This window comes from Equus przewalskii, chromosome 15, assembly GCF_037783145.1.
Source record: "Equus przewalskii isolate Varuska chromosome 15, EquPr2, whole genome shotgun sequence".
Lineage (NCBI taxonomy): Eukaryota > Metazoa > Chordata > Mammalia > Perissodactyla > Equidae > Equus > Equus przewalskii.
The window spans coordinates 50,696,926-50,723,446 of NC_091845.1; the positions used below are offsets into that span (position 1 = coordinate 50,696,926).

The 26,521-nt window shown below is 40.2% G+C and overlaps 1 protein-coding gene across 47 annotated transcripts in view; it reads right to left on the reverse strand.

Moving 5' to 3' along the window:
- Positions 1-26,521, reverse strand: part of ARPP21 (cAMP regulated phosphoprotein 21) — a 152,979-nt gene that overhangs the window by 32,259 nt on the left and 94,199 nt on the right. For 46 of the 47 annotated variants that reach the window (XM_070577376.1, XM_070577359.1, XM_070577349.1 and 43 more), the window contains 4 exons: positions 23,376-23,557; positions 22,381-22,485; positions 21,144-21,404; positions 16,996-17,122 (listed from right to left, as the gene is read on the reverse strand). In XM_070577376.1, the coding sequence (XP_070433477.1) occupies positions 16,996-17,122; positions 21,144-21,404; positions 22,381-22,485; positions 23,376-23,557 (675 nt within the window). Of the gene's footprint in view, positions 1-16,995; positions 17,123-21,143; positions 21,766-22,380; positions 22,486-23,375; positions 23,558-26,521 lie in introns of all 47 variants that reach the window. The other variant, XR_011527520.1, reaches the window with a different exon arrangement.

Below are 26,521 nucleotides of genomic sequence, written 5' to 3' on the forward strand. Positions count from 1 at the left end.
CTGCTTTCACTGGGAAATTAAGCTTGTAGAATAGAACTCATGATAGACCTCGAACGAATTTTTTGCTCATGGCATTCAAGTCATTGGTGGTTGTAGTGCTAATCTTCCCAGTCTTCACATACTGGAAATCCATGATGTCTTAGCTTCCACTTTCCACCATTTAATAACAAAGAATTGCATTGGTTCTTAATCTCAGTCAGATTATTTTTCCCTCAGAGAAGATTAAAATATGTCCTCTAAAAACAGTAGAACATCAATTTGGTGACAGCCTCAGTGGGACACCATGCGTATCAAGAGGAGGAGGAGGTACAGGACGGCTCTTCTCCAATAGAAAGTTCCCGTCTGTATGTGAGCGGCTACTGTATGACTGTATCACGTTACTGTACAAAGAAGAAACACCCATGAAGGCACACAGGTCAAATGAGGAATTTATAAGTCGCTTTGCCTTATAAGTTGTCACAAATGCTGGCCAGATGTCACTTTTTTCATGTCCTTGCCTATATCTAACCATTCAGCAACCTCCTACTGTTAATCATCTCTGAACAACACATCCTTAAATATAGAGAAAGCAAACATTTGCTGTCTCAGATAGCATTCCTGACAACACAGACACCTTTGAAAATGTGGAAGGAAATTTGCACCTGATTTAAACCTGATGGTATCCTGCCCACGAGGATTCTTTAGAACATAGGGAAGGAAATAAAAATCAGAAGAATGCTCAAAGTAGATTAGCTTTAGGCCACTGGTTCTTAAACATTAACGGCATATTAATTGCTTGAGAATGCATTTTGGAAAAGCGGATCTGTCTGAGCATTAGAATCAGTTACAGTTAGTTTAAAAAAAAAAAAGCTTTTAAAGAGACTGGGGAAATGTACCCTCCCCACAAAAACTGAGTAATCCTTGGGGAGAGATGGTGCTCAGCCCTCAGCAATTCAGGAAAATCCAGTTATCTGCATTTTTTATAAGCTCCCTTTTTCATCCTAATGCCAGCGGAACACCTCTTGAGAGACAATGATTTAGGAACTATGAAAGCTCATTTTTCCCATGGCTAATTTATATCACATCACCTTTCGTAAAGAAGAGTCTAATATCCACAGTTCAGTGAGAGGATTTTTAAAGTCTTTAAAGTTTCAGTTTGCTTTCACAATGCCTCCAAATTCTTCCAAGTACATAATATAATTCTAATCAATCAATGAAATTCATTTCAAGTCCCGTGAAGACCAGCAGACATCAAACTCCCAGCAGATTTATTTTTCTCCTTCCTACTTCTGCTTCCCTGCCTGTTAGCTCCCAAATAAAGCCATCTGCGGTGATTTCACAGAGGTTCTGGCTTCCCTGGAGACTCACATCCCCCAAACCCAAAAGAGGCTTCTGCTACAAATCTAGCAGAAAGAGCCAGATGGCAGTTGTCGTCGTACAAGTGCTGGCTGTCACCACCAGGCAAATGCACAGAATTCAAGTAGCCAGTCTTCAAGACATTACCACAGACCCTGAGCGCCACCAGTGTGAGCTGGAACAGGAAGAGAGCTCCCAGGATGCTGAGAGCTAGCATTACTTATTCACATAATTTATAGTCACTTACTGTCACCACAAACCAACAACAAAGGGGGAGAAAAGAAAAAAACAATCTATTGGTGTCTTTTTACTGTTTTTCACAACCTCTTGAATAACCCCTGGCATATCCTTTTTAGGTTTTTAATCTCCGTTTATAAACACATACACAGATACGGTGTAATGTTTAATATATACCTTCTAGTTCCTGAAGTTTTAATGTAATTCCTGCAACATTAGAGTGGCTCAAAATGGAAGCAACACAGGATCGCTGTTTCTGTTCTGGTTAATTTTAGCTGGCGGTGAAACAACCCAATGTGCTAATGTTTGCTGACAACATTATAAGAATGCTTTGGCAAAGCACATTGGTTTTCTGCACTTATCTTTCTTCAGCTCTTCAGTTTAACAAGAATGGGCAGATTTCTGCAAGCCAAGGAGAGAGGCCTCAGAAGAAACCAAACCTGCTGACAACTTGATCTTTGACTTCTAACCTACAGAAGTGTGACAAATAAATTTCAGTTGTTTGTGCCACCAAAAAAAAAAAAAAAATGCAGATACTGATTCTCTTATCTTTACTGCTTGTGCTAAAGACTTGTTCTTGAATAAGAGACTTTAAATCGATTGGCAAACTCTTAAATCCCTTATGTTCCAAGCTGAACAGGTGGTTCAATTACCCAGAAAAAGAAGAGAAAGCCTACAGCACTCTGAAGGTCTTCAATAACTGACAAGCTCCACAGCAGAATCATTTAGAAATCAACAGCCATGCAGGCATATTCTCTATCATTGTTCTGAAGAAGGAAAAAATACAGATGTAGAGGGATAAAGCAGATTGGGAAGAAGCTGAGTTTTGGATCCCGGTTGATATGGCTTTATTGATTTCCTGGGGCATAGTGGGAGCTTAGGACCTCACATCACAGCGGCTGGTGCCCATACTTGCTGAAGGACGTCCCTGAAATTAGACTTCATAGATTCACCTATCTATAAATTCACATATCTATATTTGTCTTGACATTTTTAACATGGAGGGAAAAGCATTTAGAGCTCACGGGGATTTATTTAGAAGCATACTTAAAAAGTGTGTCATAACTTCTACCAGATTAATACATTAATTTGCACAGCAGTCACCAAACATGCCACTATGTCCTGCCAGAATTTAAAAAATACCTTTTATGCAAATCTCAGAGACTGAACATAAATGTAAAAATAAGTTGCTACCATTCATTGAAATTCAGTTCATCTGGACAATCACATTCATACACACACACACACACACACACATAAACTTCTTAAAACTCCATTTCCCTTTCTCTCTTTAAATGTCTAGAAAAGACCAGCTAAAGGCAGTAATGAGAAAATGCCCATTTCATAGCTCAGCTGTTTTTATTAATGGGGAAATAGAGCAAGTGGGTGGTAGTGGGATCTTGCCGTCAATGGCTAAACCAATCAAGAGCATCAACTCTGGTCTCAAGTGTAGTTTCCGTGCCCGGCAAACAGCAGCACAGAGGGGCACTAGGGAAGGAGGTAGGGCGCCAATGTTTTCATGGGTTTTTTGTTGTTGTTGTTACATCCCTGTTGCCAAGGAAACTGTCTCCTTTGTGTGGCGTATTCAGAGAGGCACTTGAGTTAGACTCCAACTCAAAGAGTGAGAGCTCCTTGAATTGTGTCATTTTGAACAATGGGAAATTAAAAAGACAAAAGTGCTTGACAGAAGGTGGAAAAATATCCTGAAATTTCTATGGAGTCAGCCCTGTTTGGGTAGACAGGCAGCAAAGCCGATAACAGTTTATTATGAAATAATTGTTGGATGTGGAAGTTAAAGGAGCTAGATAAGTAAAAGATTTGAAAGCTTTAGTTCCATCACAATATGTGCTTTTTATTGGAGAGGAAACCAGGAAGACGAGGACGGCATTGGGAAATGTTTCCTGTTGGAATCGCCGTTCCTCCACAAGCTGTTGAAGGGTGATTGGGGCTCAGTGGTCCTGGATGACTGAGGTGATGCCCTAGGTCTCCTGACCCTTCAAGTTTGGGAGCAGGGTGATTAATTATTGCTATTAAAATTGTGTCACACCCTATGACAAATTGAATTTTTTCATTTTCCATTTGTTTGCTGCCAGTATGCAAAAATACCGTATATTGTATATTGATTCCTGTAGATTGTCCTTATATTCCGCAATATTGTTAAATTCACTTATTAGTTCTAATAGTTGTTTTGTAGGCTGTTTGAATACTTAGGTAAACGTGCATGTCATCTGCAAATACAGTTTTACTTCTTAAAAAAATAGTATCACAGAAATATTGGAAGAACCAGTATACATGCAAGTGTAAAATAATGAAGGGTTTTGAATCAATTAAAATGCCATCTTAATAAGAAAGTGGCATGGCCTATGATTATAATATACATATGTGTCTATAACATGCATAGACATAAGCTCAAACTCAGAAAAAGAAGAGGCAAAATAAAAACATTATTATGTTGGCATGGAGTTTTTGTGTCTTTTTAAAAAATCTTTTTCTTTGGGGCTGGCTCCGTGGCTGAGTGGTTAAGTTCGCGCGCTCAGCTGCAGGCGGCCCAGTGTTTTGTTGGTTCGAATCCTGGGCGCGGACATGGCACTGCTCATCGGACCACGCTGAGGCAGCGTCTTACATGCCACAACTAGAAGGACCCACAACGAAGAATATACAACTATGTACCGGGGGGCTTTGGGGAGAAAAAGGAAAAAATAAAATCTTTAAAAAAAAAAATCTTTTTCTTTACTATAATCCGTGTTGTTTACACAATTTATAAAAAATCACATACGCAAAATAAGACAAAAATTACCATTAGGACAGCCTTCCCTTTCTCCTAATTCTTGCCACAGTTTTAGGCTAGTCAGGATCTTTTCTCTCTAATTTATCTTTTGTCCTTGGATGGTTCTCTTTGACTCACCTCCCCAGTAAAAGGTGAGCCTTTCCTACCAGTTAGATCTCATCAGTCTCAACTGGGAAATCTTGATTCTCAAGATTCCCTGAGAAGCACCTCAAGCCCTCTGACCTCCGTGATGTAATACCACACACCCTGGTTAACACCGTCCATGCATCGATGAGTACTTAGAGTGATATTTGTTTATAAAGTGTTTTCCTTGGGAAAAATGAATGCAAATCCATTTGGAACTAAGCTTGAAAGATTCTACTGCATATTCTTATAATACCATGAAATGTGTACTCCACTGCAGTATCCTGCATTCTGCAAAGTGTGTTTTTGGCTCTATTCTGGACCCTCTTTCTGCCATTTATTTTTATTCTTGAAACAGTTATGACCCACAATGGCTCATAAAAAGTGCAATGGTGCTGGACCTACTGCAAAAATAAAAACAAAAAACAACAGAGTAAGAGCATCTGGGAGAACGTTAAAACTGCAATTTTAATCAGTCTCCAGGTGCCTTCAAGGAAATGGTGTGGGAATCAGGGAGAAGATGTCAGCAGGCAATTAGAGATTGGTGGGAGTCCTTGAAGGGTGTCAAAATCATCACGGCAGCCAGGAAGGATGGGCTGACAACTGTGAGTAGCACCTGGATGAAACCACAGAGGGAGGCCTGTCTTGGCTTCAGGGACTTGAACAAGAGCATAAGTGTGAAGGCTATTGCATGTTGCTAGCATGCTCTTCCAATGAACAGATGTGCAAAAATGCCTGTGCCATGGAATCTTGCTCTAACAACTGAATCAATTAGTGACCCTACTTGTAAGCACACAACCCCATGGGCTCTAAGGAGGGTATGTGAGTCACTGTGTTTCTTTTAGAATTATTCTAACTCTACCAGGCACACACGGCCCCATAGCCTTCCTGGGTTATAGTCATTGTCACTTGGCTCCAGAACTATAACATTCACGTGCCACTCATTTGGACAGAAGGGCCAGCGGCATTTCAGAGCTGGAGGGGGTGATTAAAATTTTGTTGTTATGCTGATGGCCTGGGCGAGGGGCCGACTAGGCTGTAGTGAGTAAAGTGAATCCACGCTGATTGGTTTTGCTGAATTTATATTTGTGTCCCTGGAGAAAGCGGCTACACGTGAAGACAGTGGAAAGAAGAAAGAATTTTAAAGAGTAGTGTATTTCAGGCCTGCTTTCTTCTGAGGCAGTGTCTTTTAAATTTAGTGATGTGCACACTGTTTTCTTTTGTGTTTTTTTAAGATTGGCACCTGAGCTAACATCTGTTGCCCATCTTCTTTTTGGTTTTTTTTTTTTCTTCTCCCCAAAGCCCCCCAGCACCTAGTTGTAGATTCTAGTTGTGAGTGCCTCTGGTTGTGCTCTGTGGGGCGCTGCCTCAGCATGGCCTGACCAGCAGTGCCATGTCCACGCTCAGGATCCGAACCAGAGAAACCCTGGGCCGCCCAAGCGGAGTGCTGCAAACTTAACAGCCCCGCCATGGGGCTGGCCCCTGCACACTGTTTTCTATTCAAAGCTGGAACACCATCGACATTTTTAAACAATAGTGAACCCCTTGGAAATGGCAAATTTAAACACCATCCAAAAGCCTAACAATTTTTTATGGGTACCACTGCATCTTTAAATTTGAGAAGCAAGATAAAAATAACATTATTCAAGATGCTCTTCACTTTTTGATCGTTACAAATTTCTAAGTAGAAACCTCAAACGCTGAGGGCTAACTTTATGCTGGCTGGAGGGACATCGAGGTGAACAAAAGATAGTGTGGTTCTCTTCATGCTCCATGTCCAGAAGGTGGGAAAATCCAGCACCTTCTTCTTAATCATTTGAATGTTAGATCATGAATGTCTCTTGAAGGAGGAAATGTCTTATTTCTTCATGGAGAGGAGCGTGCAGAATGGGAAGAAATGAGATGGATAAGTTAAAATAAAGGAGAAAATGCAAACATGGTACGAAAAGCACCAAGAACCCAGAGTTTGGGGTAAAAATCTTGTTTAATATAAGGGGAAAGAAAAAGGAAAAGAAAAAAAAGAGAGAGAGAGAGGTCCTGAGAACTTGTGTAGAGTCAAAAGTTAAAGAAAAAAATAAAATAAGAAAACAGATTTGAGGAGAATGGGGAGGAAATGGACAACCCAAGAAATTAAAAAAAAAAAAAAAAGTGCTTCCAGAGAAAAATGGGAGTGAAAAATGGAGTAATTCATAGATCTAGGTGACAGCTGACAGCAGAAATTTTTGGCAACAGATTAAAGATAATAAAAGGAGGAGAAAACACAAAGGGAGGGTCAAGACTGCATATGGCGCAAAACCCCCTAACTTCTCTTAATTTAGTTCAGTTATGTCATCAGGGAAATCTGACAGCTTGGAAAAAGTATTTTGTTTTTTTAGCTTTTTTGAATGTATTCGGACAGATTCTTTCTTAGGAAAACTGCAAGGAAACTCAGAGTTTTCAAAAAACATAATTTATATGCCTTTCTTGCCACCTTTCTTTTTCTTACCATCTCTAATCCAGCTCCTTCTTTCTATTTTTAACTAGCAATGCTTTCCACTTTCTGTTGCATAATACAAAGAAAACAGATAATGCTATGATCGGTCTTGCTTGCTATCTTTACAGAAACACACAAATCCTAACCATAGCAGTAGCGCCTAACTGCATCACAAATGAATACGGAAACACCAAAAGATATATAAAATGCAAAGTGCTAAATAAACTATTACAAACATGTTGATTAAATCCCTTTTACTATAACTTCCTAGGGGACAGAGGGAACCCAGCCATCTATTTGTTTTGGGAACCTGTAAAATTTTCAGTACTAAAAATAGCATGATTCTTATTATTGCTCCTAATAAGGCTAACTTTTCTCATAATCCCAGCTTAATTCCCATTCCCTTTTCTGTAAATTGAATAATTAGATCAATTAATGAAACACATGAACATTTCCATAGAAACCTTTCCCAGACTAATATTTTCAGAACAGCATGTTCCATAAGGATTTATCCCCGTGATTTCCACCGATGTTAACAGAAATCAGAAAGTTGAATCCTCATGTAACTCTGAGAATTTACCCCCTCTGCTTTTAGTAACAGGATAATGCATCCACCCAAAGTATGAATCAGCTTCTTTAGAGCTGTCAACTCTAACAATTTTTGCGCTGCTTCTATGAGAGATTTTGGTTATACATTTTTTTCTCAGATTAAAAAAAAGTATAGATTAATAAGGTTGAAAATGTTAGAATGTTTGGAAATTATATGTGGGAAATTAAATAAGTAAACATTTTTTAAAAATCATCAAATTTGGGGAAGGTAATTTAAGATGAAAGGAGGAAATCCCACAATCTATAAATCAATGTATCTTGCTGGTCACACTGATATTCCAAATTCTTTCTATATCTCTGATGCTCCCTCTCCCCATCTCCAGCCAACCCCCGGGGGAAAAAAAGTCAAAGTGAGAAATATCATAAGAACAAAGAAAGAGGAAAAGGTTTTTCTAAGATAAAACCCCTCTCAATTACATTGACTCTGACTGCTTAATAAGTCAAGCTAAAAACACAGGATTCACTGTCAACTTTACTCCGCTGCTCTGGTTAAATAAATTTATAGATCCCATTAAGGTACATTTTGCCCCATCCCAAATGTGTTTCAGAGCAATATTAAAGAGGCAATAATCTTCTTTCCTACTAGGAGCTGTTAATATAAACGATGTGTTATTACAACAGGAATATTATTCCTAAGAGGAAAAAAATCTAAACACATTGCTGTTTATTGAATTTCTATGCAGACCTATCAGGAAAGAAACTGTAGCTTTTTGCCTATTTTCAAATATACGTGTGTCATAGATAATTATATCCTTGCCAGAGATGCCACCAAGTCTATTCCATTGCTATACATTCAGAAGGAAACGACAATGATTGAAGGAAAGAGCGGCCACGCACAAAGGGTGATATGAGTAGATGCTCAGGGCCTGGTTATTTCCTGCCATCTGAACACTTTCAAAACTAGGCATTTGAAATGAGTTTCAATGGGAGCGTTATTACTTTAAATTTATAGAAATCCCCAAATTGCTAAGCATATGAAAAGCCAAACATACAGTACCCCTGAAAGTGGCCCAAAGGGTCTATGACATATTCCTTGAGTGTTTGAATGTTCAAAATGTGTATATTTCCTTATTGATGTGGCTTGTTTCGTTAGGCTGTCTTTCTTCTTGATTTCATAACATGTAACTACAGTTTTGCTCTTCTTGATATTTGAATGAGATGGCTGAAGAGTTTCTATTTAACCTTTTAAATCTTCACACATTCTCTCTTTTCTTCTGTCTCTCTCTCACACACACACATACTCCCTGTATAAGTTACTTGAAAATAGGTGAATACATTATTCATTCTTTCAACACTTATGGATATCTGCTATATAGTATAATCATGCTATATTTATTTTCTATCTCAAAATTTAGATTTGTAAACAGTAACAAATTAATTATAAATAATTAATAGCTATAAATGATAATATTATCTATTCTGACTATGAAGTATTAGATTTGTGCCTAAAATGCAAATAATGTCAAATCAAAGAGTGAATTTGGGTAGACTCTTTCCCTTTGCAATAGCATATCTACAGTCCGGCCATGGTTAAAAACGTGCTATCTATTACAGTTCTCTCAAGATGGTACACCAGCACCATGAGCACCACCTGGGAACGTGCTGGAAATACAGACTCTCAGGACTTGCCCCAGAACTACTGCATATAAATATGCATATGAACAAGATGCTGAGAGGTATATATACACATTAAAGTTTGAGGGGTCCTGGACGCAGTAACCTTCCCCCAAACAGCCACAATATGTGACAAGTAGGCAGGGCATTTGCAAGCTCTTGGTAGGAATCTTCAGAGGCCTGGAGGTGATTTGTGTGTGGAAGGGGCTAGAGGCAGTTGAATTAATCTATCTAAATGTATAGAAGGTATTTTGGATTTTTATCCCAGAGAGGAGCAGTAACTCTAATGACCTATTATACAGTTTGTATTTATGACAGGCTGACTCCCTCCAACTCTACAATTCTTCACTGCAGAACTGCCTACACACCAAAGGTTTTCTGCCTATGTAGAATGGAGGCTTGAATCAATGTACTCTACATCCTAAAGGTCAGCATGTCCCTGACAGATTCCTGGATTATACTGTTATCCTGTCATCAGTTAGCAAAACAAAATAGGATCTGCATTCTCTGACCTGGCTTCCTCTCTCTCACCAGTCTTACGTATGCTTTTATTAACATATATTTTAAATAAATTGCAATCTTCCCTATCTGCATCCATCATTCTTCTCTCGGATTAACTAACTGGAGGCCTGTTGCAAGGCTTGTCTCCATCCTCTCTGTCAGAGCAGGGAAAGATGATACTCAGAGAGGCGGGGAAGCTCAACCGCTCTCTGATGAATGGGGAGAGTGATAACATATCTCCAAGTTATCTGGATGTTATTTTCACTCTTGTTTGCGGCTCTCCTGACAACCCACATGTGTTAGGCAGTACTGAGTTTACCTAGTCAAGGGCAAAATCTCACAAGTCAGGCTTTGTTAGCCTGAGTCAGTCTGCTGAGTTCCTGAAACCTGCATTCCTTACTACATCTGTAAACGGTGAAGCAGTAGAAGCACCCTTTCTGGCTCTGACGAGAGAGACTCCTCATTGGGCAGAAGGTTGACCTTCTTCACTTTCCTCACTTAGCAAAACTGAGTGTTTAAACTCCATTTCTATTTCTACTAATCATATCTCACAATGGCGGTTGAGCAGCATTTAAGAGAAAGTCCAGGCAAAGTTTATCTTAAATATAAGTGAAAAGAGTAACTAAAGAAGCTCAGAAACTTCCGAAGACCTCCACCACTGTCTCCTGCAAGAGATTCCAAGTCTACTATGCAAGGCAGGTTAGAGCATCATTTACTCAACACAGAGACCAGAGAGGAACAGAGCAGAAATCAATTAAATAGGCTTAAAGAAGGCCCATAAAAGCTGTATGGGCTTTTGCAATCCAATGCATTTTTAAGATTTCCTTTTCATGGTTTCCTTCTGAACTATAATTTGAAAAGTAAAACATTTTCATGGAAAATACTCTATGAAACTGGTTTTTACCAAAATGAATTATTTAGCAGATGGATGGGAGTGAGGGAGGGTGGGAGAGGAAAAGGATTTTAAAAAGCAGAAGTGAGAGGTATGTCTACAGTTTTCAGAATCCACACCAAATGATTTACTGCAGTTAGAACCTGATCTAATTTGAGGTTCACTCATTTTGTGTTTTTCCCCATTCGTGCTCTGCTCTGCAGCCATCTTATCTTTCTTTTGTTCTGTTTTTGTGACATTCAAGAATACAGAATCTTCTGGTCTATTAGGAAAGCAGAACTGTTGGACTGTCTATTGTAAACAGTTATCTACATTATTTTTTTGCCTAAATAAAGTGATATTACTGGCACCAAGCAATAGGGTTGAAAGCCTGGCAAGTGAGAGATGTAGGCAGCAGCTTATAGGAACAGCTTAGCCAAACCACACTGATCAGAGAGCCTTTACCTTCCAGACTATTTCTATGGAATGTTTTTAGCTTTTTGGGGAAATGAAACATTTCTTATTTATTTGGGAAAGAAACCAAATGATAACATGCCCTGAATAACTTCAAAGTCTCCCTTCCATTCTTGGATTTCAGGCCTACTAGGGGCACTCTCTGCCTTGAGGACTTTCGGAAGTTGTATAGTTGGAGTCATGAATATCCACCTCTCAGTTGCTGACAAATAGAAAATCAGCAAAAATCCAGAAGATCTGAACAACAAAATAAACTATCAGGGTTTAATTGTCATATATAAAACGCTCCACCCAACAACAGCAGAATACTCAGTTTTTTCAAGTGCTCATGGAACATCACCAAGATAGATCATATCCTGGGCCATAAAAACAACCTCAATAATTGTACAAGAGTTGAAGTTATACAGAGTACGTTCTCTGACTATAATGGAATCAGCCTAGAATCAATAACAAAAATACAACAGGAAAATCTCCAAAGACTTAGGCATGAAACAACACACTTCTAAATTATCCATAGATCAAAAAGGAAGTATCAAAGAAAATAAAAAATACATGCAAATGAGTGAAATGAAAACATAGCATATAAAAATATGTGAGACACAGGGCTGAGAAGGAAACTCATAGCACTAAAAGCTTACATCAGAAAAGAGAAAAAGTCTCAAATCAATAATCTGCCTTCTTTCCTCAAGAAACTACAAAAAGTAGAGCAAAATGAATCTAAATTGAACAGAAGGAAGGAAATAATAAAGGTTAGAGCAGAAATCAATGAAATTGAAACAGTAAAACAATAGAGACGATCAATGACACAAAGAGCTAGTTCTTGGAAAAGATCAATAAAATTGATAAATCTAGCAAGACTGACAAAAACAAAAAGAGAGATTTTAAAAATCACCAATATCAAGAATGAAATAGGATATCACAACATACCTGCAGCCATTAAAAGAATAATAAAAGTATGCAACTAACTTTACATTCGTAAATTCAAGAACTTAGAAGAAATGGGCCAATTCCTCAATCACCACAAACTACCAAAACTCAGCAAAGATGAAATATGTAATCTGAATAATCCTATAACCATAATGACTTGAGTTCATAATTAAAAAGGTCCCGAATGATCTTCAAATAAAAAGTAATGCTTCTGAAAATCGCCAGGCCTAGATGGTTTCACTGGAGAACTCTATCAAACATTTAAAGAAGATTTAGCACCAATTTTACACAATTTCTTCCAAAAAATAGAAAAGGAGAGAAACTTCCTAATTCATTTTATGAAACCAATATTATTCTGATACCCAAACCAGGATTTATTCAATGCCAAATGCCCATTTATAAAAGTGCATAGGACTTTACAAGCTCACTCTTGTTGCTTTTAGGACATGTCCAAAATTTTGGAGAGCCAAGAATTATGCTTTTTAAGTCAAAGTGAAAAGGGAATTTGGAGTTGGAGACATGATCTAAGGGGAATTCTTTTTTTGTGTGTGGAATCACATCTTTCCAACATGTGATTTGTGCATAAATGTCTCAGCAGCTCTCTGCCATTTGTCATTGACCAGCTCTGCAAAGTCCACCATGGAACACCTTGGTGGGCTGGGAAACGAAACACCAGTTCCCGGTGTGTTCTGCTCTTAAGCCAGCCTGTGTACTTGAATAATTAAATCAGCGTTATCTGCCTCTGTACCATGGGCATGCTGGTTTCATCCCAACATGCTAGTTTCTATGTGATCATTCATGCCAGTAAATAAAGGCAAAACTAGGAACTGTGTTTATGTTGTTACAATAAAGTGGTTAACACACAGGCTTAAAATCACTCAAACCTCGGTGCTCCTCCCAATTGGATCAACCTTGGGACCCAGAGTAACTTATTTCACCTCTCTGAGCAACAGTTTCCCCATCTGTAAAACAAGGGTGCTAATAACTAATATTTCCCTTGTAAATTCATGGTGGGGATTAAACAACACGATGTTTGTAAATACTTAGTATAGTCAAGAGCCCAAAGGAGACCCTGAACTGAGGGTGGACATAATTAGCCATGTGTCACATAATGACATTTCGGTCAGTGATGGGCAACATATACGACAGAGACCCCAAAAGATTATTACCATATATGCTAGGGGTGTGGTGGGCTATACCATCCAGGTTTGTGTAAGTACACTCTATGATGTTTGAACAATGACAAAATCACCTAACGATGCATTTCTTAGAATGCATCCACATCATTAAGTAACACATGACTGTATTGCTAACATTTTTGTGGCCTTAAAGATGTTATCAATCAAGAGTAAAACAATAGCAACATAGGTATTAACTAAAAGCGATATGATAATTGACCACTAAAATAAACCTAAACATTAAGGTGTGAAAGGTTTATTCATCCACACTTCCTTTCAATATTTGACCACTGAGAAAAATCTGTTTTCAAGTAACACACTCGCACTTTCAAGTCTTTCAAAGCCAGAATGATTTGAAAACTTTAGTCTTTTTGGCTAAAACCTGATAACTGCCTTTCTATGCAGTCTTGGGTTATCAACAATTGCCTCATATAGAAAATTGTCTTCTCCACTGTTGGGGGTACCTGATAATGTCAAATTGACAATAAACAATTTTTTCCATCAAAGGTTTTTATTTTCCTTACATACGTAGCTAAAAAATCCAAATATCACTGTGCAAATCTATCATTTAATTTCTCCAAAATTTCCTAACGTTAATGGCCTTTATTTATAATCACCACCAGCATAGTTTCTTCTTCCACATGCTTAGCACCTTTATCACTCACTGGTAGGGTAAAGACTACAAAATCACCAGGAAGAAGCCCTTACATCCCCCTGCTGGGCTTCAGCGTAACTCAAGTATCCTACTTAATCAATGGCAGAATATCCAATTCAGTTTATAAAAATTTACTGTATACAGTTTTAAGGCCTAGGAAAGATATAGTCACTCACAGAGATTTCAATTCTGCCAAGAATGTAGGAGAAGGAAGAGACATTTTTCATTGCAATTAAATAAAAATTAAGAACAGTGCCAAGAAGCAAATTGGGATTAAAATCTCCATTTGGCTATAACCGACATAATTTTGCCCTACTCTAATGCTTAATCATGTGATAGGTGAGTTTACTATGATACAATCTGGTGTCAGCACCAGATGAAGATGAGAGAGCGTCAATCCAGGATGCAAGAACGCTGGAGACAGGAGGAAGAGTGAGTCAGGGCATCACTGTGGGATGGTGCGATGCCAACCGTGGTCCACAGGTCAATTTAAAGATAGAGAGGGCCTATCTTCCAGCTCCTCCAGGAAATATGGCCTTTATAATTATCCAAAGAGGCTCTTTCTTCTATGAGATAGTTCATCGACATAGAGTTGCTCCCCCGAATAAGTGCGCCATGTCCCTTTGGGAAGTCTGTTAGTGTCACTAAGCTCAGCAAAAGGCCTCCCAGCTATAGGGCCTGGAGCCTCCACACATTGTCACAGAGCCATGGCATGAGCTGGGTTCCCTGGATTTTATTAGCAGAGGTGACTCTCAGTGAGGTGAGGGGACACCATCTGCCTTCCCAAACACTCAGTAAATTCAGCACTGCAGTGGAAACTGCTTGGGATTTTAGGCATGACATCAGGTGTGGCGGCCACAAAAACTAGGAGCTCAAAGGGCTCAGTCTGCATGTGTATACTGATGTTGTCACCTCCAGGGAAGACACTGTTCGTGTATCCTTTCCCTTTGCTCGTCTCCCCACCCTCAACAGACCCCATGAGCTGCCACTCACTTCCTTGACACCTGAAGCGCTAGCTTCTGTTTTGAACAGGATGCTGATTTAGGATGCATTCTTTAATGACAGTGTCATTATCTCACCTTGGGGGTGGCATTTCCATGGTGACGTGGGAGCATGGGACAAGTCAGAGCCACCAGGTTGCCATGAATTGTAGTAGGGGCCAGTTAGATCTTTCCGAGATGGGGAGGGGCTTTTTGCATCTCTAAAATCTCCTATGATGTTTTAAAAAGAGTAAAAAATGTCACAAGTATTTTCCCTTGTGTTGCCATTCATGAGTGAAGTTAGCGGAAAAGAGTCAGTGGGAAGCCTCAGGCTTGTTCTAAATCTAATTCTGTTGCCCAGTTAACATATTCATCCAACTTCCTCAGCCAGACTTTACAGGTTTAGTGGGTCCCAGCATGTTTGTAACTGCATTCCTGTATATGAGCTCCGTGCTCTAACATAAAATTGAAATATCTCTTTAGAAAACTGTCAAACAACAGCACTAAATTTTTTAAAAAGTCATTCTAATTGGACATCAGCATCTTTCTCCTTCTAAAGGCATTGGTAACCAAAAGGAAAACTTTGCTATAGCCTCTGGACCAATAGCTAGGAGGTTATAAATTAACTCTTTGATAAACATTAGCAGAAGAAAATAAGACAGTTCAGGATGCGAAAAACACATTGCTATAGTATATATCTAAATTGGCGGCAGTTACCATGAAATGATAAAGATAATAACATTTTCCAACAATCAGAGAAAATATTGCCAAATGCTTTTCTTAAAATAACTAATAACTTGAAACTCTTTTGTGTTCTTACTATCGTAAAAGTATAAAAATTCAGAGGTCAAAACATACTCTTCCCCAAATTAATATAATATTGCAACAAGACAAAGTCTCATTGGCTGCTACACATTTCTCTAATTCTTCTCCCACAGACTTTAAACAGGCCATGAGATGAACTAAAGAATGTACAGCTATCCACAAGACAAGAAATTTAATTATTTCTCCAATCTGAAGAAATGATAGCAGTGTCTCACTAGTATTCTTAGGGTGTCCACTATTAATATTGATTCTTGGCAAGGATTGCACTTTTTGTCATAGCCTATAAAAATTGTACATCTCCTGTGTATATTACACACATACCTCTGTCCATATCATATTTGCATATACATCTATTCAGTGCAGAAATCAGACAGGTGACAGAGCAGGCATTTATGAGCAGCGGTGGGGAGCACGTGCTTTAACACGACCTACTTACAGAAGGCAGCGTCCCCAGTCAGGTGGTCTTCAGCATGACAATTAGTAGTTTTCCCTGCAGTGTGGTCAGCAGGAAGAATGCAAACCTCTCCCTAGCACAAGTCACTCAGCCCTGCTGGATTCCTGCTGCTCTCTGGGTCACGGCATCCCATTAGGAGTGTGACACAGTAGGGAAAGAGACCGGTTCACTGTGAGACCTGCTACTCACTCTCGTACAGTGCATCGGCCCCCCTTCCCACTGCACAGTGGCTGCCGAGCTCTGGGCAGGAGGCGTGTGGCCCTCGAGAAAGGGAGCCATGGAGTCAGAGTTCCACCGGGACACAGGCTGCAATGTCAGTGGCCTTCATCTAAAGACAGCTTTTTAGGATGGTGTAGAAACAACCAATTTGGCTCCCTAGCCTTAGGAACAGGGGAAGAATTATTTCTAAGTTTAAAAAGAAGAAAAAAATGTATGAACTAGGAAGTTGGGATGTGGTTAGCTCTCTGCTTCAAAAGAAACTAAGAGATACCAGCCCTGGTAACCTAGTGATCAAGTTTGGTGCCCTCAGTTTTGATGGCCCAGGTTTGGTTCCTGGGCACGAAACTACACCACTCATCTGTCAGTGGCTGTGCTGTGGCGGTGGCTCACATACAAAAAGAGGAAGATTGGCAGCAGACGTTAGCTCAGGGTGAACCTTCCTCACAAAAAAACCCCCCAAAAAGTGAAAGAAACTAAGAGGATCCAAAAATAATTTATGGAGAGTGCATTTAGCATGCAAGCCTGGGACACTGGAGTGATGTGGGCTTCACCTTCTTATATCTGTTACTTTTCCATAGACAGTTAATCAAATGCTCTGTATCTTCTCTGGGTAAAGGAAATGAGCCAATTTAAATTGCCAAGCTCGGATATTCATCCAAAGAGGACAGCTGAGAGATTTACGTGCAAAAATAACTAGGTTAGAGGAGAAAATGGGAACGTGATTCCAAGTACCTGCTTGCTGTGCTGTCTGTGGCATCTGCTGACCCCTCTGAGCACTGTACTGAACTGAGGCCATGGGCCGGTACTGCTGCGTGGTTGAGGTAGGGTACTGACCAGACGGATAATAATATACAGGCATCTGTAAAAGAAAGGGCAAAACAGCAGGGAATGAGAACTATCTGTTAAATACTGTTTTTTAAACATAAAATAGACTCATTTTATGATATAATATGACTGTAGTAGATTGGTGGCTATATTATAAATAGCCATCAAAAGATTCTCCCATGCCTGTGTGTGCGTGTGTGTGTGTGTGTGTGTGTGTGTGTGTTACTCCACTTACGAAGGGGTGAAATCTGTTTCCCAAGCCCTTGAATCTGAGCTGGCTCTGTGACTCGCTTTGACCAATGCTATGAAGCAGAAATGATGACTTCTGAGACTTGCAAGCCTGATCCTTAGGAAGACTTGCAGCTTCCACATTTGCAGGAAGGGAGCCCAGCCACCAGGAAAAGAAGTCCAGGCTATCTTGCTAGAGAAAGAGGCCACGTGAAGAATAGAGTCTCCACTTGACAGGCTACACCAATGTTGTGGCATGTAAGTGAGGCCATCTTGGATCTTCCACATTAAGCTCCTGAGCCCCTGTTAAGCCCTTGAGCCCATGCCATATGGAGCAGACATGAGCCGTCCCAGCTGAGTCCTGCTCCAATTGCTGACTTAGATGTGAACAATACAGTGCTTGTTGTTTTAAAACACTGAATTCTGTGTTTTTTAAATGAAACAAGAGTGAATAAAATAGTCATCTGCAAGGGAAAAAAATTGATGGTAGTTTTAAACATTATATCTAGCTTGAATTGTTTTTCTAATGGAAACACAGGTGAGAAATGAAAACTGCTGATCTCTAGTCTAAAAGAAGCAGAAAGTGAAACTATGAATATGGTAAAGTCTATCAAAGCACTTTAAAGAGTGATTGGAATATAGCCAGGATCCAGAGAATTGATGTTAAATCTAAAAAGTTGAAATACAATAAAAATATCATTTAAGTCACTTTCTAATGACTGAGAATGGTTGAAAATATTCTAATTACTTCCAATAAGATTCAAATCAAATGTCTCCTGATCTGGAAAGACTTCTTTGCCTGCTTCGGGTCATTTATATTAAGGCTATTTTCTTACTAATCTTAATTGTTTCTCATCTCCAGGCCTCTGGCTTTTCTTCTATCATATTCTTTAAAGTACAAACAGAGGCATGCCAGTACACAGCCTAGAACTTACATAGAATTATGTACATAGAATAAATTTATGAGCCACCTGTTTGAGAACTGTAATTTTTATGGCTATTTTATTTTCTGATTTGTTCATTTCAAATAGGAAACACTTTTCTAGTTCAGTTTTGCTATTGAAACACATGTAGCATGTTTTCCTGCCTTGGATAAAGTAGGAACAAAAGATAACTTAGTTTGTGTGGATCTGTGGTTCTGCAATCCTATGGAATCATTATGAATTATAACTCTGAAGAACAATGTGGATATCCAAGGAGAGGAGGCTGGATGAGTCTGAAGACATGGTCAGTACCCAGCAACCAGCTAATTTATTGTGTGCATTGTTTATAGTGATTTGATCTTACTATTTCTCCCTCTCTTTGTAAGGCAGTTTATATCAATAAGAACTCAAATAATTCTGGAGTAATAGTAGGTTTTAGTTATGCTCTGGCACATGGTGGTGCTATTAAAGATTACTACCAGTATACATCAGATGCCTCCCAATATTAAGAATAAGAACAACTATTATCTAATTTATTCATCAGCACTGTATTTATATGTCTTTTAGGAAGAACAGCACCTTGTTCCTTTAGGAACAACTGTGTCTTGATTCAATGTAAGCTCACAAATGTGTTATCTGATCCTTGGTCTCTCTTCTTACATTCAATATGAAACATGAAAATACCTTCGGGGATGAGGCACAGAGTTCAAACACTTGAAAATTTCCTGATGGGCACTAATGGTTTGGATAAAAGTACAATTTTTGTTAAAAAAAAAAAGAGAGAGAGAAGGAGAGCACCTCATCTTTACTACTCAGCTATGTTGTTCTGTTCTTGCTTTTCCTCCCAGTCCTGTCTTCTCTGATACCCTCACAAGCTGTGCTAGAGGTCTGGTCGCTTCTGTCCAGCACCTCCCCAAGGTGGAGCATAGGCCAGTTCTCAGGAATTACAGTCCCAACCACATGAGGCAGGTGGGAAAGGGACACTTGGCTCATTCTCATCCTCCTTCATGGAGGAAGGGAGCCAAGCTGGGCTAAGATCAGTATGAAGGTTTGGAAGAGAGAGAGGGGAAGGGAGCGGGGAGGAAGGACAGCCCAAAAGTGAGGAAATGCCTATTTTCAAACAGCTATGTTAAATTACGGAAAATCAAAAAATGAGAGGATTATAAGGTGAAAGTAATAAATGAGAGAAAGAAGGAACTATGAAAAATAAGCACTTCTCCCACTTCCCTTCTTCAAATACCTTTGCCTTGTTCATGTTTCCCGCTTTGCCCTTCCAGTGGGCATTCAGAAAGCACACAGGACAGCTTAGGCAAAATTGACCTTCTACGTCATTAAATAGGCTCATTCTCTGCATAAATTTAACATATATGCAAATGAGCTCTGTCCCAAGAGTTCTTTTCGTTGTTCTATAGTTGAGCAATCAAGTTTTAAAATGTTTGCTAGATTGAAAGCCACTATCAGTCATGTCCATACTTTTATCTGTGGTTCTTTTAAAAAGAAGTTCATGGATCTCCAGACTGATCACGAACCATGAACATCTGTTTTGTCTTTCTTCCTTCCCTCCCTCTTTCTGTTTTTAAATCTACTGGAGAGGGAATGAAAGCATTTCTGTTGCAGACACACCAGGGGTTCTGAACTGTCTTTACTCCTGCTGTGCACTAATATTGAAATTCCTTCATTAAGGAATGACCTTTTTTTTAAGTCTTCAATTAAATATTCTGCCAACTCTTCTCTTTGACAGCAGAAACGGGTAAAGATACTTTGGTGATATTTAGGCTAAAAGAGCTAAACTATTTTTTCCCAATAATTAAACAAAGTATTTAATTTATTAGTAAAATAATTAATATATTAATGAGGCCCGTTCTCCTGTAACTTAAAATTATTTTTCACAGCTCCTTGAATCCTAGTAGCCAAGAGACATTACAGAGAAGGCAACTGAAGTTGAACTATTAATTAATCACTCAAAATAAAATGAATAACTGAGTGAAAATCATTTCATGGCAGCGGGTTTTGCATGGCTTGAAAAGATAATAATTTATTCAAGATGTTAAGGCAGTGAAACAAATGATGCAAAGGTGACACTGTACTTTACACAGCTCATCCAATGCAATATTTCATAATTAGGATGGAAGTGCTTGGGATATGTGTGCCTTGAAAATGGACCAGAAAACGGCTCTGTGCATTTTACATCTTGACAGTAATCACTTGCAATATTCTGCAAGGGATACCCAGGAGAGCACCAGAGATGTTTGGTGGAGAAGAGTAACACATAATCAGTCTTTGAGAAGACAGTAAAAATCAGTGATCTGTGGTGTCTTACATGCTCAAGTCAATTAAATATGATTAATGGCTACCTGTGAGAGCACGCAGGAACTCTGCTTCCCTCTAGGGAAAGGAAAGGACAGTGGCTGTTGGCTTATTCCTCCTTTATATTCATAGAGGAGCTCCTGCACCAGATTAGCTCCAGAAAAATGCTTATGAATGGATAAGAAAGGAAAGAACACATTTCCAGAGCAGCAGCAAGAGAGAGAGAGCTGAAAGTCCCCCAGGAGCAAGGGCGTCCTCTTCCCTAAGGCTTTCCTTTCCTAGGCAATCACTCCAGTGAGCAGGACCACACATGGGAGGGAATGCTTTCCCGTGGCCTCTGTACCAAGTGCCTGGAAAATGGGATACTCCTCCCTTGGACCATGGGGCGTTGGGTCAATTTCATTAAACTTGCTTTCTGAGCCTCAAGACTTTGCTCAACTGATGAATAGGACAGACCAGGTCCTGTAGGTGAGGAATATCCGTACGGACTAGAAAGGCAAGACAGGTTGACCTGGAGATATTCTACACGGAAATACAGAAGCCAAAATGCGCCACAAATAAGTTATAGGTCACAGGTGTCAGAAAAAGCACACTTACCTGTGCAGGTGGAGGCTGTTGCACAAATCCTTGGGGTGAGGGAGGGGCCTGGAGGACTTGTTGGGAGATGGGAGGTCCAGAGCCTGAGAAGCCCCCTGTAGGGAGCTGCTGGCCTGCAGAGGCAATGACATAGCTCGGCTGTTGGGTTGGCTGTGGCATGAGGGACGGTGGGTAGACAGGACCGGATGGGGGCTCAGGAGTCTCTCCTGAGGATTGCCGGCTCAGGTTCATTTGGCTGAACTGTGTCACCACATCATCTCTCTGCAAGCCAGAGAAATAAACGAGGAAATCAACAAGATCAGCTTAGGAATGGGAGAGGTACACAGAGGCAGACACAGGCCACATGCTTGTTGTGGGCAAGGGAGGGAGTATGATTTGGAAAAAAGTAAAAGAAAAGAATTCTCCAGGCAGAACAAAAAGGGAATATAACAAGAGAAAATATACTTAATCATCCCGAGATGGTAAACAATTTGACCCAAATCTCCCTTTTACAATGGAAACAAATTATTATTTTTTCACTAAGGGTTCAGGCTCCTCAGGATGGTGCGGAGACAAAAAGGGCTTGATATTCTGTCTTGAAGGGTCAGCTGGCCTTCCCAGCAGCAGCCACAGGATCTGCCTTCTGGAAAGAGAGGCAGAACCACTCGTTCTCATCATCACTCATTGCTGCTGCAAAGATGGAGCCAAGACTGAGTCATCAACAGGCGGGGTGGGATTTCATTCATATACTAGGGAGTATGTCTTCACTGGCCTGGCCTGAAATTTAGGGACAATGCTCCCTCTTGTTGTCCAAAAGGACCTAATACATTGAGGGGAAATGAAAGGGAATCGAGGGATTGGATTGCTAGGGGAGTTGGGGTGTTCCTATATTAGGTGCATGGGGTGATGAAGGTTACCATCTCAATACTGACTTGAAGAGATTTCCCAAACCCTCACACCAAGTTTATGTGTCTCTCTGTTTCTGACTTCTAACTCTGAGGGCATTCAATTCCTAACTAGCTGGTAAACTCTTAAAAGAGTATCAGAATGCAGAAGCACTAAACCTAGGACAGAAGACAGAAAGGGAAGCATTACTCTGGAGATGGGTTGTAATGTTCTGGAATGAGACATTCACACACCCCCCCCTCACAGTCAGCCCAGGGCACCCACCCAGCATCAGTCAGCCCTGCACAGGAAAGTAGTAGAACCAGCAAACATGCTCTCCCAAGACAAAAGTCATCCAGATATAATACAATACCAGGGCGAATTGCTGCGTTGGAGACACAGGCAGGAGATGCTGGGGAGGAAAAGAGACTGCTGGATATTGCACTGACTGGGAGGAAGCCTGCAGCCCCTGGACAGACTGGAGGAAAGAAAAAGCCGATCAGGTAACAATGAAGTGATGGGAGTTGAAATCCCACAGGAAGGCTCTGATATCTGAAGCATACCACTGTCCCTTACAGGTCCATGCACTCCAGAGAGGGGAACCTTCCACCAACAGAAAGTCAAAGCCATGCAGACCAGAGGCAGCCAGCCTGGAGAGGGGCTTATTTGCCCAGAGTGAACACTCCTTTAAGAAGTGACTGCAATACTTGATGTGGTTGGTGTTGGTTAGATCCTCCGGGTCTAAAAATATTGCCTGAGGACTAAGAAGTAAGGACAAAAATATTTAAAATGAGGTTCGCTCCAGCAACCTACCTGGAATGTTTCAGGTTTCTGTGGACATTTCCATGTGTCACCCCAGGAAAGGAGGGCAGCTCTACATCTCTCTAAGGGGTGTGTGAACAGCCAGGTCACCTTGGAATGAACTGACTTCTGTTCTTTCCCTTGATAGAGACTTTAATATTGGCTCTTTGCAGACATGAGTACTTGGTCTGTGTTGGGAATGGGTGAACCAGATGATGCAAAGCCCTGGATGGGATTATGAATTCAATTCCCAAGGCAGGCTCCTTGGTACATAAAAATAGCATCTAGACCTAAGAAAAAACTTGTCGTTCCTTTTCCCTAGTACCATGCCCTCACCATGAAAGTCATTGGATGGGACACTCATCTCTACCTAAGCTTAAGGATCCAGATGATATCTTGTCAACTTGTAACCAAGGACTCTAGGTTGCCAGGTTTTACGTATGAGGTTGAGTGGATGGGGTGGCACCAATGGAAAATATCCCCTCTTCCTACCCATTGCTACTCTGATGGCAGAGCAGCCTTTGTCTCAGAGCCGTTCTCCTCCCTGCTCTCCAACCAGCTCCTTACCTGAGTGACTAGTGTGCCTGCCATTTGCGGCTGTGGTGGCTGGACCTGCTGCTGCGGCTGGGGAGAGGGCTGCTGCTGTGGCTGCTGCTGGGACTGCCCCACCATCGAGCTTCGCAGGGGCTGCTGACTGGCGGGGGGGTTGTATATTGCAGGGGTTCCATCGGGATTCACAAAGGGCTGGCCTGCAATGGAATCATGGCTTGGTCTACGTGAGTTTCTCCATCCCTCCTTTAGCAGAAAGAACAACTCTGATAGATACTTAAAAAGCACTAAAGTGAAAGTGCAGGGCAGTGGAAATTCAGGACACCTGAACCCTCACCAGTGTGAAGACGTTACTGTTTATGACCCATCCTGTTAAGCTAGATAACAATGTAGGCCCAGAGCAATTTAAGAAGCAGCAAGTAAATCCAACACCTTCAGGGAGATTTGCCAAAGCTAGGTGCATCTGTGTACAGTGGTACCCTGAGGAGAAGGCCTGTGGAGAAGCAATCTTCACAAAGCCATGTGTTTTGCTGCCCTGAACCTCATGCTGTCAGAGAGATAATGCACACTGAGAGAAGGCTGCTTTCCGTTAACACAACTCTGGCTCCATTCAGTTACACATTATTTACCGATACATTTGTTTTGCTTCCCCTAGCTTTGTCACCAATTCAGAATCATTATCAGTTCCACAAATATACATACAACAGAACATAACACATCTATTCAATCACTTCTCTAAATAGACACAACTAGGAATACACAGAGGTTTAGATTTTAAAGACGATGCATAATAAACTCATCACAGAATCCTCTTACAATGGTGAAGCAAATATACGTATTTTGCCTTTTGAAATAATGGCATGGTTCACTATTATTATTACTGCTATTTGAGCAGTCTGTTATAGTTTATAAAATAGTATCATTAGAGCCTCATCATGACTCAGTGAGGAAGAAATGTGTCATCTCCCTGTCCCAGAAGAGGAAATGAAGGCCCACCAGAAAGGGTATAGGAGTAAAGAGCTGAAGGGAGGTGAGGAGAGGGCAGCAAATGAAAGAGAGAGAGGTAAAAAAGAACAAATGGGTTTCCAATGTGGCGGGCACAGTGACAGGCATCTTACATGCATGATTTCAGCTCTTCCAACAACCCCACAGATGTGCAATCCCATTCCATTTCAGAGATGAGAAAATTAGGGTTTAGAGGGCCAAGCAACTTATTCAGAAATACAAAAAACAGTAAGTGAGAGAACCAGGAAATGACCCTGGTCAGTCTGACTCTAAAGTCCATTCACTTCCCATTACACCAATAACTTAAGTGAATTATTCAAGTTTACAGGAGGAGTACATGGTACAAGGAGGGGCCATGGGAAAAAATCCCATCATAACTGAAAATTATTAATCAATGCACGAGAAGTCAGGAGGGGAGACCATGTTTTAAGATGGAATCACACTCAGGATTGGTAGATAACGAAGGAGAAAGATCAGAATATGGGGGAGTGGATTGGCAAAGAGTTTGTAGAACTTTTTCGGAGTCCTTTCTTCCATTATCCACACTCCCCACAACTCTATTGGAAAGGCAGCAGTAGGAATATTGTCCACAAGCTGAAGCCATAGAAATATTCTCTAGGAACCTGAGCAAAATGCCTGGAAGGAGCAGGACTCCCAGAATGGCGTAGTGTCTCGGGGAGGGTCACCCTCTCCTTGGTTTTAAAGGGGGCAGCAGAGGCTCTGAGTTATTCCCAAGCATGTATTCTAAAGTGTCTCCTTACACCATTCGGTCTACAGGGCTTGCAAGAGCACTCTTATCCAGGGTAAGTAGCATGCGATGGCCGAGGAAATCAGCCTTGTTCTTTAATAATATATATGAAGAATGACCAAATGCGTGAGGACAATTAGCAACGAAAAAGGAACAGGACAGAGAGGGAAAGTATAAAAACTGACCCAAAGGAAACAATATTTTAGTGAAAAAAGAAAGCATGGTATTTAACAAGAACAGACTGTTATAAAATGAGAGCTAAGCTAGTTAGCAAAGGTATGCTAAGTGAAAGAAATCAGTCCCAAAAGGGCTGCTACTGCATAACTCCATTTCTATTACATTCAAGATCAGGCAAAACTTAGCAATGGTAATATAAGTAAGACTAGTGGTACCTCTGAGGGGGCACAAAGGAACCTACTGGGAGGCTAAACATGGTCCATGTCTCTTTCTGGGTGGTGTTTACACAGATGTTCACATATGCAAATATTTCCCAAGGCTACACGTGAAATGCGTGTGGATCATGCACTTCACCTGTGTACTTTATAAACTACACTAAGACAGTAAATTGGAATAGGTTGGGGAGGCAAATGCTGAGGCCGTAGTGAAGCCAAATAAAAGGTTCACAGGTAAAGAGCAACGGACTGACTTCAGCTCAGTTAGGAAAGCTAATGAGTGCTGAGCATTCCCATTACCCAAATTTTCAGCCCAAATATATTTGTGTGTCTGCAACAGGAAATCTCAAGTGCTGCATATTCGTGAACATACCTGCCAGAACTAATGAAGTTAGGATAACAGTTTCATAACCAATCACAACGTGCTGTGATGGAACAGCGAACGTCCCAGAATTACATTCACAGAACAATGACTAAATTTAGAGGTATTTTTCTTTTAATCTTCTTCAGAGGCACTTGTTTTCCTATCACTGTCGTTTAATTTTAGCTACATTTTATTATTTTAAATTCTTTTTCTCTTTTAAAAAATAATTTTCTTCTGGGTTTAAAATCTGCAATCTGTTTCTCCTCCAAAAATCAGCAATTTGGGAAAGGATGAAAAAAATAGTTCAATTTTTAAAAATCAATCAGCCCCTTTAGTGTTCTAATCCTTAGTCCCCTGCCTCCATTTTTTTTTGTACCTTAAAAAGATAAGAGGAAAATGTTAGATAACATAAAAAAAAATCTTCACAGCAACTTCATGTGAAACCATTTCAAAATCAGCCTCACTCTGTGCTTATACACAAACACACACACAAACACATAAAGATGGAAAACAAAAAGCATCTTTACTACATTCTACATTCTTTGTGACCTTCAATTTACAGTGAGAACTAACTAGGTGTGAAAAACTGACCGTAATTAGGGTGAAAAACGTTACCACAAAATATTCATATGACCTTTTTGATAAATTTTAAGGT